The following is a 16,868-nucleotide window of genomic DNA, read 5'->3' on the forward strand; positions in this document are numbered from 1 at the left end:
AACTGCCGACGGTTTCGGTCGGCGTTCGGCCGCTTTTTTATTGCTGGGTTGGGTTCGGCGGCCGCAAAACCCCAAGTGCCATTTTTTTAAGTTAAATAATATACTCTTACTGTTTTGTCGATAATTAGAATATATTTTAATTAATTAAGTCGATATCGCATAATAATAATCGTCGGTGTACGTGGATATATGGGCTGCCCCTTAGAATAATTAGTGTATTGGCAACACAACATACACCAACGCCATGACACTTTCTGTTATCAAATATTGCTGGCTCGTTTATGGCTAACTTCATACTCGTTGCAGTCTGATACTGATAGTGACATAGCGGCGTCAATTTTTGAAATCAATTGTTATTACTAAGGTATTAGAGTCAATACTAAATAGTTTAAAATTTTAAACATTCTAAAATGAATAACGAAGATAGTATAGAGAATTTTCATGAAGACGTAAAACTTGAACCAGAAGTAACAATAATCATCGCCGCTGATACCATGGTGGGTTTGAAATAAATTTAATAGTTGATAGGATAATAGACTTTTATTAATTGTTCTTGCAGTACAAATTATTATAGTTTATTTTGTTCATTACCTTTTGGTTTGATTGTAATTAATCATTGCTATTTATAATACGATTTTTTTTTAAAGTGGATACAATTATACAAATTTGTATAAAAATGAATCAATTAATCAATAATTTTACACAACACCTTTTTATAGCCTAAGTTTAAAAGTGATTGTATGATTTCTTGATATTATTAGATATCCTACTATGTATTATACTAGCATTGTTATTGTTAACTAATACATTTTTTTAGGTCACGTGTGGTAGATGCAAACAACAAATGCCATTTGCAGACTTCGATAATGAACATCGTATAACTCATTATAACTTATGTTGGCTTGATGGAATTGAAAGTGAAATAGTAAGTTTCGTGAAGTTATACAAAACATATAATATACTATTATAAAATATAATATACTATTTTTTGATTTGTGAAATGCCGACAAGGATATCACTATGTTTATATTATTATTTTAATTTATAGGATTATACAGATACAAGTGCAGTTCTATCCTTATTACGTGGGGCTACTAAAAACAAACCAAAAATAAAATTTATTTGTGAATGGTGTAATGATGTAAAATTAAGTATTGTTGGATTTTGTACTCACCTCCAAAAATGTAGAAATAATACGGTAAGTTTTTTTAATTCTCTACTACAAAAGTAATAAATTCTAAAAATATTTGGAAATGTGTTAAAATATAAAATATACAATGTGTATAAACTAAATAAATGAAAACAATTTTCATTTCTATGTGTAAATGTATAATTTTAGGATCTTTAATATAAATTTATTTACTGTTTGAGGAATGTAATAATTTAAATTAAACATATATAATTAACTAAATTATTTATTAATTTTTTTTCAGGGTACTTCAAATATAACCAATAATAAGATAAGTTACCAACCTACAGTAAGTATCATGTTATTACCTGATTCTGTTGATTGAAAATATACACACTACACATTTTATACAGGTAACGTGTGGCCGATGTTATACTAGTATGACCGGTGTGGAGTATATTAATAATCATCGTCATATCCATAATAACTTGTGTTGGGTGGAAGGTGAAGAAACATTAGTGAGCCCAAACATTGATTAGATGTTATATTATTTTTGTTATTATAACTTTTTATTATAGGATTATACAGATGAAAATAAAATTGCCTATTTATTGCGCTCAATTTTACCAAAGTATGCTGAACGTAACAAAAAAGTATCTTTTACATGTGAATGGTGTGGTGAAAAAAAGAAAAGTGTAAGTGGCTTTGCTAAGCATGTTGGAAAATGTGATGCTCAACAAAATGTAAGTATTTATGTAATAAAATTAGAAAAATAAAATAAGAATTTTTGCAATGTTAAATTCTTATGGATTTGATGTAGTTTGCCAAAGTTCCCAGACGCTAGCAAACTTTATTAAACATGGATTTTGCGCTCACATTTCTAAAGATAATTAAAATTGTATTCTTAATTTTTTAACAGTTATCTACTCTACCTGTTGAAGAAAATAATATGTCTTCAGCTGAAATTGATGATGAACTAGAAGCAAAATATAATTCAACTGTAAGTTCACCATTAATGTGATACATTTCTTTAATTAGTATATGACTACTTAAGTAGACGTTTTACCAACTATTTATTAAAAAAAAATCTTGATATAAAGCTAATATTTTTTTATCTTAATTTAAGGGGAGGGGGAAGGGTCATGTGAAAAAAATGTATTGCTTAGAAAATTAGTTAATCATCTGGAGAATGTGCTCTTAAATTTTCAAATTTATATTTGAAGTCTAAATTTACGTATAGTGTACCTATTTAGGTGCATTCCAAACCGTACTAGGCGCAGGTATATTATACTACCGCGCGCGTAAATGCTATACTTTTCAGTCTATTGGCTAAATATACTTGTTCTTTTGATATTTTAACATTAAATGGCAGCATTATCAAAGAGATGTAATATTTTGACTCTATAGAACAACACTATTTGTCAAAAAAAATCATAAAATTTGGCATAAAAATGCAAAAAAAAATTTCAAATCTGAGAGTTGATCTACCAACAGTGTGGGCAGAAAACTTAAAAAATGTATGTACCGTAATTGATTACTATGTTGAACACGGCAATACAAAAACATGATTTGAGGAAACTAAGTAGTTTCAGTTTAGAATAAATTATGTGTATATACTATATATATATTATTCTTACCTACTTATTTTAACTTCGCATTACTTATATTCAGGTAACTTGTGGCCGTTGTGATGAAAGCATGCTGTACAGAGAATACGAAGAAAAACATAAGAATAAACATTACAATTTATGTTGGCTAAAGGGCGAGAAAGAAGTTGTAAGTAGTTTGCAACGACATGAAGTTTTAACTTTTATGTAATTAACTATATTATGTTGTAAACTTTTTTTGTCTAAGGATTTTGATGATGAAACTACCACACAAGATTTAGTTAGAAAAAGTTTACCTGTTAATGCAGCACGTGAAAAAAAAATAATGCTTTCTTGTGAGTGGTGTGATATTGTTAAAAGGAGCATTCCAGGTTTTGTTAGCCATTTAAAAAAATGTCAGTTAAGACCAGTGAGTGTTTTTCTATCACTACTTAAAAAACAAACTATACCTATCTATCATTTTTTTTTTTTTTTTTAGAATACAGTTAGTCAAAGAGAAATAAAAAACTCTGTGTGTATAAGTTCAGAAAATAATTCATCCAAAGTAAGATATTGAAAATAAAAAATATTTTTAATCTCATAATTAAAATGTCTTATTTTTTTAACACTTATTGTATAAAGGTTACTTGTGGACGTTGTAATAAAGAAATGACTCTAAAAGAGTACCATAAAGTACATGCGGCTGAGCACTATAACTTATGCTGGATTGTTGGTGAAGAAAAACCTGTAACCCAATAACAATATTATGTTATTTTTCTAGTGAAAACTGTTATTCAAATAAAAATTTGTATATTCCAGAATTTCGATAGTTATGAAGTTGTACTATCTATATTAAAACAATTTATACCATTTAAAGTTGTGCGTGGGCGAGGAGTAAAATTGACTTGTGAAGATTGCAAAACTGTTAAAAAAAGTATTCCTGGCTTTGCTAGCCATGTATTATTTTGTAAAAAATCTGAAAAAGTAAGCAAAAATTTAATTTTTATTAATTTATCAAGTATAATAATACATAAATCTATGAATTAAGTATAGGCTGCGGGGTAATGGACTTCTTTATTTCCTATGATGATTATTTGAAATATGGGAGTCTATTACGCCGCATGCACCCTGTACCATCACTACAGTACACATTTATAAATATATATTTTCAATAGGACACGATACTTCTTTTAGCGGAATGTGATAAATGTGGAAGGAAAGTTAAGCCAACATCTATGATATGTCACAAATTAAATTGTCATGGTTCAATTGTTAAAACATCACAAGATTATAATCACTATAGTAGTAATACGGTAATTCCTAGTTATTTAAATTTTTGGGCTAAATTCAACAAATGATGTCATACACGTGTATTACAAAATTCTTTACTAAATTGGACAAAATTAGAAAACAACCAATAGTTACTAAAACATTCATAAATACGGGGAGATTTTTAGAGGACTCCGAGTACAAATTTTTTTTTTGGTAAATCACTTTTTTGCAGTTTGATATTGACCAGTGTTTAAAATGGGAATGGGGTGTTAAACAACTTTTTTCTCATATATTTTATGTATGTGAATGTTTAAAAGTATATTTTCCTATCCATTGTATTGTCACAGGTATTTCTAACTAGCTGAGTCTTGATTTTAAGATATTCTAAGCGGATCATTGACTATCGGCTTTTTTAGTTACTATTTTAATACATTTACTATTATAGTTTAAACTTCTAGGATAAAGGAGATTTACTGTTTTACAAATCGAAAAGGAAACAAAGACCTCTGAATGTATTAAGCCTACATCCAGAAACTAAATATTTGACTGAGTATTGTGTAAGATTAAAAGCTAATCACTATACGGTTATATTTAAAATTTATTGAAATAAAACTAATAGTTTATAATTATGTATTACAGGATTATTTTTGTATACTATGTAACTCGACTATTATGAGTTATAATGATATAGTCGATCATGTTGAAGATGCTCATAATATTGATATAAACGAAATAAAAAACAATTTAGGAAAATATGTATCGAGTATGTCATCTACTTTGTATAACAATGTGCTTAAAACTAATAAATGGGTTTAATTATTGCAGATAAGTATGACCCTTATATAAATGTTTCTGTAAAACCGTTATTACACTATTATGATTTGTGAGTATATAAATTGAATATGTATGTTATATATTTTACTATTTACACTTTAAATGTCTGATCAAAATATAATTTTTTGTGAAATTGTAAAACATAGTTTCTAATCATTTTAATTATGTCCTTAGTTATAAATGTATATTATCGGACAACAATTTATTCAAAAATATTCAACCTGATATTCAGCTATTACATGATGTAGAAGCGAAAAAATATTTGCCAATTTGTCAGCAGTCGTGCAAAATTTTTTGTTCAGAGGAAAACCACATTTGTGTTAATCTCTTTCAATCGATATACATTAATGGTTAGTAGTTAAATACTGAAAGTGTAGACATAAAAAAAAAATTGTTTTGACGTTTTAATTTTCTTTTTAAGAAATGTATTGGCTCAATACTGGTGGTCCAGATTGGGCAATGGCGTGGTGTCCTGCTTCTGAAGACGTACAAGTTCAATATTTAGCTATCTCATGTCATCCTAATCCCGACATTATTCATAAAGAAATGCAAAGTTACAAATATCCTTCACTTATTCAGTTATGGAAGTTTGACACCTTGCACAACATAAAGTATTAGTCAAAAATTAAATAAAAATTATGATTTATAGAAATAGTATAACAACATTTTTATTTTGTTTTGTTAGCCATAGTTCAAGTGATATGATGCCCTATATGTCGTATGGTATAGCTCACGAATTTGGAGCTGTTTGGGATATGGCTTGGTGTCCTGCAGGTTCTTATGAGCCAAATAAAAAAATTGGTTTGTTGGCTTTGAGTACATCCAGTGGTGATTGTCCAATATTTGCAATGCCTCATATGAAAGGCGATCCAGTAAAGTAAGACAAAAATAATCTTTTTACAGACAATTGATGTAATACAACTTGAAATTTTAGATTTAACATTTATAAAGTCAAGCCAATAATAGCGAGGAATTTTGAATTTGAATGGAATAACACTAGTATACAATGTACTAGAGTTTGTTGGCAAGCAACTGCCCCTTTTAAGTAAGTACTACTGACAATTTGGTTTTCATTCTGTTGTTTATCATCATGTAGTTTTCTGAGGCGGGTCATCAGTTGTCGCCGGGGAGGGGGATATCAGCTTCTTTTTAACTGATGGTTTTTCAGCCGGAATATGGAGCGCCCGTGACCAATTGTCAAACCGGTGACATATTAACCACTTGCCACTTGTCCTCTCGTTCTGTTCTTATTAAATAATAATATGTGTATTACAATTTGTAACTTTGTTATTTCAGGACTTTAATATGTGGCTATACAAATGGTTTAGTTAGCATATTCAACTTGAATTTAAATTCAATATTTTTAAAAGGTGACATACTGTATCCAAGTAATACTTTTCGAGCTAGTAAATGCTGCATAACAGGTAAAAGATTATTTCTAATATCATTAGCCAATATAACAAGATAATTAACACATATTTTGTGTGTTGCTCCTTTTTCTAATTTGACTGACAATATTAAACTTATTTGTCATAAGTATAATTTTTTTTACCAAAACAAACAACATAAAGTTAAACATAACAAAAAAACATCTAAATTTAAAGTTATCTCAGTTAGGCCCGAGGCATCTGATTAAGTCGAAAATTGTATAAGAATAATATATTATTTAATATATTAAGTATTTTCACGAATGTATATGTATTAAAATGTATATAAAAATTAATGCATTTGTACTTGACAGGACTTTCCATGAACTATTTAAATCCCACAATTTTAGCTACAACTACATTTGACGGTAAAATAAATCTATGGGATATAAAATCGACTGAAGATCCCATATTTGATACAAAATTTTATAATTGTTCTGATTGTACTTGGTTACAACAATGTTATACGTTGATGCTATGCTCAAAAAGCGTAAAGTAAGTTGAACGGAAGCTTATTTATCTATTTGCACAAGTATTTATTAATTATTTTTCCTTGTTTTTTTAGTTCCCTTTTTTCTAAAGTGAGAAGTATAAATTTCTTTAACTGTAATGATGATTTGAACGATTATAATCCTGAATTGTTTGTGTTATCATCATCATTGAGTAATAACAAAACGAAAACTAGTGATATTGTTAACAAAATTGAATCATTCAATGATAGTGTCGATGAATGTTGTGATCTTGATGAAAGTATTAATAGCGAAAAGTTTAAATGTGATAATGATAAAATGAAAGTGGACAATTCTTATGCAAATAGTGATGATGATGATGATGATGATGATGATACAAATAACCGCGATGGCACTGTTGATAAAAATAACTTTGATGGCGATAATGATAAAAATAATGGTCATGACGATGATTATGAAGCATCAGCTACTGATTCAAACACTAGTGATGAAGAATTATCAAACCTAGGAAAGAAGAAGAAAAAATTAAATAATAATCATAAGAACAGTGAGGAAGATTTTAAATTAAAAGACTGTTGTGAAGATGATGAATTATATGGACCTTCTTTTTTTCAATCTGGTATTCATTGGGTTAGTTAGAGTTTATTGGTATTTGATAAAAGTATATTATAGTAGTTTTAATTCTCAAATATATTACATTTAGTCGATTGCTGGTTCAAATTGGATGAATATTATTGCAACTGGAGATGAAAATGGAAATGTTTATGAAAATTGTTTTTCAGCTGAAAGAAATCATTTGCGAAAAAAATGTACTGTAAGTACCTTAATTATTTTCTCAACTTAATTTCTTTTCTTATTTTTTGTGGTTGAAATTTCTATTTAATAATTCAATTAATTTAAGCTTTTAACAATGGTGATGCCAGACATTTTAATCCTTACTCTTGATTTATTAATATCAGATAAGGTTTTATGTAACAGTGAAACTCATTCCAAAAGTTTGTTTTATACCAATGACTGCTTATATGTAAATTTTTTAGAAAAACGAGCAAGCTCAAAACTTGAATTTAAAAAAACCTAGTTTAGTTTAAAATATATTTTTTTCTATGTTGTCTAATTGTTAGTGTTGTTGCTTGATTAAAAATAATAAATTTATTATTTCAGAAAATATTACAACTTTCAGTGAATAAAGTATCAATTAGTGAAGAGTCTCGGTCAGAACCATTGAACCTTAGTCGTTTCAATGACACTGTAAAAGAATTTGCACTAGATGCTAAATTTGTGAGTATCATTTTATCTGGCATTTGTGCTCATTTAGCAAAAGGAATGCATTGGCTTTTTTTTCTAAATTTTAGATTTCAATAGTTTTATGTAAAGGCAACATCTAGTTTTGTAGTTATAATAGTTGAAGCTGGTTAAATAAAGTTTATTAAATATTTATGAAAATATTTGTACATTATATTAGTAACTTTCTTTTTTCTTTTAAATTATAATTTAGTACCCTTCAGAAAATGACGAAAAGAGACATTTAAAGGACAGTACATCATTATTAAGATATCCATTAGAAAACATCACTAAGGTAAGAAAGTTTAGTTATAACTTAAATAGTATCAATTTAATTGATATTTTTTTAGGTTTGTTGGAATCAAAATGTTACATCATTTAGGTGGTTAGCTGTCGGTTCTCAAAGTGGTTTTACTTTTGTTACACCTTCCAAAGAATTATCTGAAAGTCATTTTGAATCATTTTACAAAGTTACTTCTAGTTTTAAAGAACAAAAAATAGTAGACCATACAAATAATACAAAGACTGAGGATAACATTTAATTTTAATTTTGTAATATAACATTAGCTTTAAAAACAAAATTTACTTATTTGTGAATTATAAATATATTTTTCAAGGTAAAGTAGAGCTGTTGTATTCTAAATGATTAAAATTTGATGTATAACCCATTAACTATTGATAAGTGTTTACAACGTAAGTGACGTACAGAATCAGAATGGATAACTCTAAATGTTTTAACTTTTGAGTTTAAAAAGTTTTCTAATAAAACCAACTTTTCTATGTACAGACACACGCCATGTATAAAATAATTGCTTAAGAAACATCATGGCCTATCTCAGTTTTCACTACTTTTCAGGAGAATGTAAAACATGTCACCGAACCTGCCAGACAAACATCGAAACTAATAACTCAGTCTCACATCTTGTAAATACAAAACTCTATTTCGAATTTCTTAGATAGGTTAATATATGTATATATTATTGTTAAATTACAACATCAATGTATCGGAAAATTTCTAATTATGCTGCAACCATTATTGTCTTTTAAAAAAATTGAAATGCTTGAGTATTCATATCTCTAAATAAGGAAGTTTTATACAATATTATTTTGAAAAAGGCAATAAGTATCTAAAAACCAGGATAAATCAACCTTATAAGTTATATTTGATTAAAAGATTACTTATTAGATACTTCTAATTCATAACAAAAGAAGGAAAAGTAACCTTTAAGTGAAATATATATTATGTTATACTTTCCGATAGCTACACTTAGAATCATATCTAAAATAGAACTTTTATTCACAACATTTTAATATATAAAACAGGAAATGATTTTAATCACTAAAAGATTAAAATTCTTTAAATAATAGTATATTTACATAAACAATGTTTCATTTAAAGAATTGATTTTATTCCCATAAACAAAATACAAATATTATTCAGTACATATTTACAATAATCAGAAGAGATTATTTCAGTTTTACAATATTAGTTCAAATAAAAAAATAAATAACTTAAAAACATAATACAAAAAGAACAGTTAAATAAAAACAATTAAATTGTTACTTTAACATTCATAGAATGCAAATCTGATTAGTAAAAAAAAAAAATGATTTGAAGTAAAATTTTACATTATATTATAAACAAAACGGTAGGCATAGATAATAATGATTTTGATGTTCATGAATATACAATGTAGTTGTAAATTAAAAACAAAAAAACAAATATTTTTTATAGTAAATAAAAGTTTACGTAATAAAAATAATTTGTTTATTTAATATTCACTGATGGTTTAATAATTTAATTAATTTCGAACACTGGCTATATCAAGTTATTTATAATAATAATACTTCTGAAAACTTAACATTGCTATATATTTCAGTGATCTTAAAATTAACTGAAATTAAAAATGCAAACATTAGTCTATTTAATTTGCTATAGGTACACTCTACCCATTTGCATCAGTCAGTATTAAAAATATATCTAATGAAATAAATAGGATTGTTTTGACGTGTGCATAGTTTTTTTTTTGCTACATAAATAAACACTTCAAAAACATACTAGTTTTGATTTAAACTAAAAATAAATAAGTAAAAATAATAATAAACGATAACAGTAAAAATATATTCACTAAACATGAAATGGGTGTAAACAAATTAACTAATTTTTTTGTTAATTGTCGGTGAATTGTCAATTGAAAAACTAGAATTGTGTGTAATACTGCAGTCACGGCCCATCATCCATTGCCAAAAACTTTTCAGTCTGGAAACAATTATTTAAACATTTATATTTAGCTTTTGTACAGGGTGCGGAAAAACAGACAGTGCAGTTTTGAAAGACTATTAAGAAAAAACTACGCAACTTACAGAAATTAGATTTATTTAATTTTCTTCAGTACATCATGCCGTTTTATGTATCCAGTTTTAAAAATGACATCAGAAAGATAATGGCCGCCAACAGCGATACATTGATGAAGGCAACTTCTAAGTTTTCGTCCGCATTTTGACACATTTCAATTGGTATAGCGCCAATTTCCTCCCGAATTTGCTCTTTGAGTTCTTCCATGGTGTAAGGTTGATGTTTAAAAACCTTTTCCTTCAGGTAGCCCCACAAGAAAAAATCACAAACACTCAAATCCGGTGAGTGCGCGGGCCACCTCACACCACCCCTCAGAGAGACGAGGTGCGTAGGGAACATCTGTCGCAGCTTTGTCATTGAAACTCGAGCAGTATGTGCCTTAGCCCCGTCCTGTTGGAACCAGATGTCCCCCATATCTGTTTCTCCCATTAGCTCTTCCAATTGTGGTTCAAAAAAATTGTCCAACATGGAAACATAACGTTGAGCGTTGACAGTTACGATGAGGGACGGTATCATGACGCGCAAGGTTAAAGTGCAGCCAGAAAGCTCGCTGAGTTGCGATGAAAGAACGACCATTTTCAAAAAACGTACGGACGGCGAAGCCCCGTAGTTCGCCATTTTTAAAACTTGATACAAAAAACGGCATGATGTACTAAAGAAAATTAAATAAATCTAATTTCTGTAAGTTGCGTAGTTTTTTCTTAACAGCCTTTCAAAACTGCACTGTTTGATTTGCCGCACCTTGCATAATAATATAATAATTATATTTACCTTGATAATAGTTCTTTGCGTACAGCTAAAGTGAATTTGTTAATCAAGCATAGAGTAGCCGCTGTAGCAAAAACCACATTATAAAATGCAACAATTGCAAAGTTACCGAGCCACTCAATTCTCCCATAATCGGCTAATAAATCAAAATCTGTAATACCTGAATAACAATCAAACTATGAAGATCGTTTCAAATGTCGTGTGAATTAATAATTATGCTTACCCAATATTCTGGACAAAAGTGGTAACGCAGAACTTAATATAAGCAACAAAGTGCAATTTCCCACTATGTGTGTCAGAGGAGTTTGTTTGATTCGTGGACGGTATCTAGATACTACAGGTAACGAATAAAGACCGACCGTTGACGCCACTAGCATATAAAGAATAATAACAATTTCTAGTCCGGCTCCAAAAGGTCCCAATTTAGAAAGAGAACTTACACCCAAAGTAAATTGCTAAAAACAATACAATTCATTATCAGTTTACACAAAAAAAAAATTAACATGTTTTCCTTACTCGAGTATTTAGAGGCAAAGCTCTAATTCCAACAAGTATCAATAGTAAATTCTGAACTACTAATAGAACTGTGACAACTGTAAGAATAAGCAATAGAAGCATAAACGTAGGAAAAAGAAACAGCTTACGAAACACAGATGTTTTTCTTTGTTTTTCTGTAAAGAAGGTAATAAATAATTGTTTAATTATTTGATAAAAAAAATTATATATCGATAATAAATGGTCTATTCTTTACCAAGTATGTCAAGTCGCTCCTGAAAGTTTGTTAATCTATCAACTACTCCACTCTTTAGCTTTCCATTTTTCAACGTCCATAAATCTCTTTCAGTTATGGTCATTATTCTTTCTTTTTTTGTCAACATAGGTTCTGGAGACATATACGTCTCACCATTTTGAGTTATTTGATCCAATCTAAAAAAATTAAATAATCATAAAATAAGATTATTTATTAATAATTAATAATCAGTGTTGGGTAGTAACATAAAACAAATTTCTTTTGTAATACAAGTTACTTTTTATTTACAGTAAGGATGACTTAATATGAATTTTAAAAAAAGCAAATTACTATATTGTATAAAAATTACATTTGAAAAATAATTTTACAAAATATGTGTTAATTAATTTAAGATTACATTTTTTTATTTAGTGTAAAATTAGAATACTATTTCAAACTTAATGTAATGATTTATGTTTAATCAATTACATTAACATTTATTCGTGTTAGAACAAAATAAATCAATTTGTTCCAAAACAAATAAAATACTAATGAACTAAGAAAACATTCAAATAATAAAATTTGTATTTGCTCTGGAACAAATAAGTGAAGAGAAGAAGAGATTTTATTTGCTGCAGAAAGAAAAACTTAAGAAAGAAATAGGCATTAGATACAGAATTAATTTCAAATCTATGCAATAAAGACAATGTCAAGTAATACCTTCTAGTGAGACAATCTACTTCAAGTCTTAATATACTAATTTCTTCATCAGTAGTTTTTTGTAACTGAGGCTTTATTATAAATCTACTCAAAATTGTAAATAAGGTGGCAAATCCTACAGGCGTACATACTGAAATTAAAAACATCAAGTTAATATTTAATATATTCTTAAAAAATATATAACTTAGAAAGTATACTTAATAGCATCAGAACACCAATAAATGATATGCAAGAATATAAGAAGGGCAAATAATTGTTCCATAAATCTGCAAAAGACAGTTATATTATATTAATATATATATATATATAAATGTAAAGATACAATCATTTGTTTAAAATGAAAAAATATTAAAAACTTACTAAATAACATATAAAATATGGATTGTTCCGCATAGAAAATGGTATAAAGCAAATATGTTAACACAAGCACAAATATTGCAAGCAACAACATTACAGTACATGTTTCATACACTCTAGCTTTTAACCCCTAAAAAGAAATACATAAATATATGTTTTGTCAAATTAAATGAATAACATGTTACTTTGGTCACACTTACTTTTCGATGACCTGGAAAACCTTCAGACTCATTGAACAAAAATGCAAATGGTAAAAAAATGAAAAGTGAAAGATTGGAAAATAGAAATACTAGACTCCATAAGCCTAAAAATTGGTATAATAATTTTTAATTCTTAGTAATACAAATTGTATATTTAACGATATTATCGTAGATTAAATATATCATGGACGAGCGATTTTGTAGATTTAATGCTTATTTTTTTAAGCATCATAATAATACATTTACCATTTTGAAATCAAAAATTGTGATTTAATAATGACTATTCAAAGAATATATTTTAATCTATGATACTATTTAATACATACAATGTAGTGTCATTAGTCATTACCATGTATAAGTGAATGGTTAAGCCACTGGACATAATAGCTTGATGGGTACAAAGACAATACTTCATTACTGGCTATGGATATAGGTAGTAGCAGTGCCGCACCAACAGAAACAGCCAATGATATGGTGCAGAGTAGTAGGCTAAAATAGTTTTTATTCACTAATACATACACAATAAAAATTGTATGTTTATAAATTTAACCTTACCTATACTTGTATACAGTGAAATCGTCTTCATCTCTAATAGAAACAACAATATTGTCTCGCTTTCTATATTGATTTACAATAACGTAACTTAGCGTCAACAACAAGACAAATAATAGAAGAAAAATCTACAGAGAAAAGAAATTATGTTAAATTTTAATTTAAACTCAAAAACAAATAATTAATACTTACTATTTTTTCTCTGACATTGTTGTAGAATAACTCTTCTCGCTCGTCTGGCTCATCTACATCATACATTATTCGTATTATTACCTATGTCGCGTACGCTTGCGTGTCGTATATGGTGTACTGTAGCCACCACCAGAACATGCTTACAACTAATAAACTTAATCTTTTAAAGACAACAGAGCAGCAGATGCAAACGATTTTGCATTTTACACTAACGGTTTCTAGGACAACCTTGCCACGACAGATAAATATTATATTATATTTACCTTCTTGTTTACGAATTACGACGGCAAGATAAATAAATTCTTATAAACTAAAAACAAAGACGGCGGACGATGTAAACAAACATGACAATTAGAGTAAATATTGCCCTACCAATTTATAAGCTCGTATTTCGCGCAGACAGTATTCGCGAATTAATCTTACAAACAAATCAAGTATAAATATAATAAATGGCAAAATTTGATGGAATGTGATATCAGTCATCGGTAGAAGGCGGTTAGCCGCTAGATGGCGTGACACGTATGCTAATTTTATCACTGTGATTATGATAACGCTTAAGAGGGCGCCACACACCCGTTATTTTCTTCAAAAAACCCGCCTTGCGCGGATTAATTTTACAAAGACTGAAATCAAAACTAAGAAACCAAATTTTCACATAATATAGACAACATCATTGTCTGTGTTCTACCATCGCCCTTTTTTTAATATCTCAACCAGTTACTGAATAATTAATTAATTATGAAAGGGCTTTTTGACTTTTTTAAAAATGGTATAGCGTTGGTTGTATTAGGTATATCGAAAAAATACGGATGATGGAACACAGATAATTTTGTCATAAATATGTATGAATATCTTCCCTTAACTATATATGAAGACTGAAGAAAATTAATCCGCGTAAAACTCAACTCAACAGAATTTTTTTTTGAAATCGCTATCAAGGATGCTGTGATAGTCCGAAAAATAATTTAACTACTAAAAGAGTCCTAACTACTGAACTCATAGTTACACATCACAGTTTAACCTTTAATATTTGGAAAAAATTGCCTATACTTTACTCCTCAAAAATGGGCAGTGTGGCGTCCTCTTAACGGTTATCGCCTGTGCCCTGACCATAGAATAAAACACGTATTTATGTCTGGTAAATACATAATCTATATATATAAAAATTAATGTCTGTCTATTTGTTTGTCCTTTATGAATTATGCATTAGTACACCATTCATCCGATCGCCATGAAATTTTGGAAAGTTGTTTAGTACACTCCCGCGAACCTAACTGGCATAGTAATTTTCGAAAATTCCACCCCTAAGGGTGGCCTCAAACACGAACTTTGTACTTTAAATACGAAATGTAAATAAATTAAATGTTTGTAACCATAGTAACCCAAAACAAACACTTGGTTTGTACCCATGGTAACCACGGTACTCGAGCAAATGGTCGGTGATGAAAGAATATAAAGAATATAAAGAAACAGGCCGATTCTATGTACCACGATGTAGAGAAGATAAGGTGACACCACTCAACTTCTTATCAGTAAAAATCTGGGGTCGAATGCTTCAGGCATTTTGGTAGTTCAGCTTCGCTGTACAGGCGGCGCTACCATTCGCCCGGAGGCCGATATTTTCTATGCAGTTTATGGTCGATAAACGTTTTATTTTTTATTTTATGTTAATTATTCTTTATTTGGAGTATTTATTATTTTTATTGTCTTATTTAATAATAAGTAATTATTTTGTTAACTTTTTAATTGCAAAAACTGTGTTTTTTAACGGCATTAAAGTAAATATTAGCACTGGAATATAGCTTTCATAATTAATTTAATTAAATTCATTCTGATCTAGTCTTTGTCCAGCAAACTTATTTATTTTATTATTTTAGCTACTCTACTAATATGAAGTAGTATTCCAATACTAATTAGTCATTAGTATACATGGTCATAATTTCCAGTTCAGAGTAATAGAATAAAACTAGAGTAGAACAAATATTGCCAATAAATCCAAAAGATCTACATTAGTCAATGAATGTTATTTGTAAAAATGAATAAGAACAATTTAATAAGAACATTTTTTATATATGCCGCGGTTTATTATGTAGACACAAAATATAAACAATTATTTGTGATGCAAATATCATCTCTAGGAACACAATGTAGAGAATATGTCTCTACTTCGTCCCTAGGCATTGCACGTATGGTTGGGCTTGAATTACACGGTAGTCGGGCTTTCGAAGACACTTAATTGGGGTTTATTAAAGTAATTAATATCCACCTTACACAAGCGATGCTTATTTTTCGGAGGTAAATTAAAATAATCGGAAAAAATGTATTTATTGTTATGTACAGTGATGCACTAACAGGGGGGTTCAGGTTCAAACCCCCAAAGCTAAAAAAAAAAATTGTGTTTTAAGTAATATATTATAGGCATTTATTGTATAATTGTTACACTGTTACTCTCTGAAGTAATTTAGAACTTGAAGTAAATAAATAATAATTTAACAATTATATTTTAATTATTAAGTATTAAGGGGAATTGCGGCTACCTAAGTAAGAATTAAAATATCTTCGTAACTATAAGTCCAGAAATTTCGTTATTTCTTGAAATCGTACTATCGAGTTCTTTTTCGAAAATAATATTCCAACTTAATTGATAATAATTAACCATATCAGGTTATGTAATATTATTTTTTTACACCCCCCCCTCCACCCCCAGAGGAAGATTTAATGTACGCCACTGGTTATGTAAAGCGTGAAGTGTGTTCACTCAAATGGATAAGGCTCCGTTTATTAAGTCAGAGGCATTATTATACATTTTTCCTAAGTAACTCTCCGATCCCTGTTTTAATATACCCAACTTTATAAGTCCATTTAGTTACCATAGAATAAGCTTTATCTTGTAAAATGTCTAGTTTCACATATGGTTTTATAAGAAACTACATTTTTTTAAAGAAATTTTCGTTATTTTTTATAACAAATTATTCTTAGACCTTCAACAACTAT

General features: G+C 28.6%; 2 protein-coding genes across 4 annotated transcripts; one reads left to right on the forward strand and one right to left on the reverse strand.

Moving 5' to 3' along the window:
• Positions 1 to 320: 320 nt before the first annotated feature.
• On the forward strand, positions 321 to 8,958 carry LOC126833675 (uncharacterized). Of its 3 annotated transcripts, none has more exons than XM_050565134.1 (27): positions 321 to 497; positions 818 to 925; positions 1,049 to 1,198; positions 1,434 to 1,478; positions 1,543 to 1,647; positions 1,708 to 1,872; positions 2,049 to 2,129; positions 2,801 to 2,905; positions 2,984 to 3,145; positions 3,215 to 3,280; positions 3,358 to 3,462; positions 3,535 to 3,699; positions 3,891 to 4,028; positions 4,446 to 4,544; positions 4,627 to 4,750; positions 4,813 to 4,870; positions 4,996 to 5,171; positions 5,243 to 5,432; positions 5,507 to 5,698; positions 5,756 to 5,866; positions 6,118 to 6,245; positions 6,563 to 6,743; positions 6,814 to 7,348; positions 7,422 to 7,532; positions 7,880 to 7,996; positions 8,214 to 8,294; positions 8,856 to 8,958. In XM_050565134.1, the coding sequence occupies exons 1-27, from the start codon at positions 411 to 413 to the stop codon at positions 8,925 to 8,927; spliced, it is 3,657 nt and encodes a 1,218-aa protein (XP_050421091.1). In that variant the 5' UTR covers positions 321 to 410; the 3' UTR covers positions 8,928 to 8,958. The 3 variants fall into 3 exon arrangements, with proteins under 3 accessions (XP_050421091.1, XP_050421090.1, XP_050421092.1); XM_050565133.1 differs by lacking the exon at positions 8,856 to 8,958 and adding an exon at positions 8,350 to 8,825; XM_050565135.1 differs by lacking the exon at positions 8,856 to 8,958 and adding an exon at positions 8,382 to 8,554.
• Positions 8,959 to 9,628: 670 nt separating this feature from the next.
• LOC126833314 (protein Lilipod) lies at positions 9,629 to 14,319 on the reverse strand. Its single transcript, XM_050564572.1, has 12 exons — positions 13,875 to 14,319; positions 13,686 to 13,810; positions 13,480 to 13,619; positions 13,131 to 13,234; positions 12,934 to 13,060; positions 12,771 to 12,839; positions 12,574 to 12,703; positions 11,875 to 12,050; positions 11,640 to 11,794; positions 11,347 to 11,578; positions 11,127 to 11,283; positions 9,629 to 10,259 (listed from the first exon to the last, which is right to left on the reverse strand). Exons 1-12 carry the CDS (start codon positions 13,938 to 13,940, stop codon positions 10,154 to 10,156), a joined length of 1,587 nt encoding a protein of 528 aa, XP_050420529.1. The 5' UTR covers positions 13,941 to 14,319; the 3' UTR covers positions 9,629 to 10,153.
• Between the last annotated feature and the right edge of the window lie 2,549 nt (positions 14,320 to 16,868).

Source organism: Adelges cooleyi, unplaced genomic scaffold (assembly GCF_023614345.1).
Source record: "Adelges cooleyi isolate 19-005CV unplaced genomic scaffold, UGA_ACOO_1.1 ACOO_flye_CR_arks_rails_tigmint_CR_PRNA_2, whole genome shotgun sequence".
NCBI lineage: Eukaryota > Metazoa > Arthropoda > Insecta > Hemiptera > Adelgidae > Adelges > Adelges cooleyi.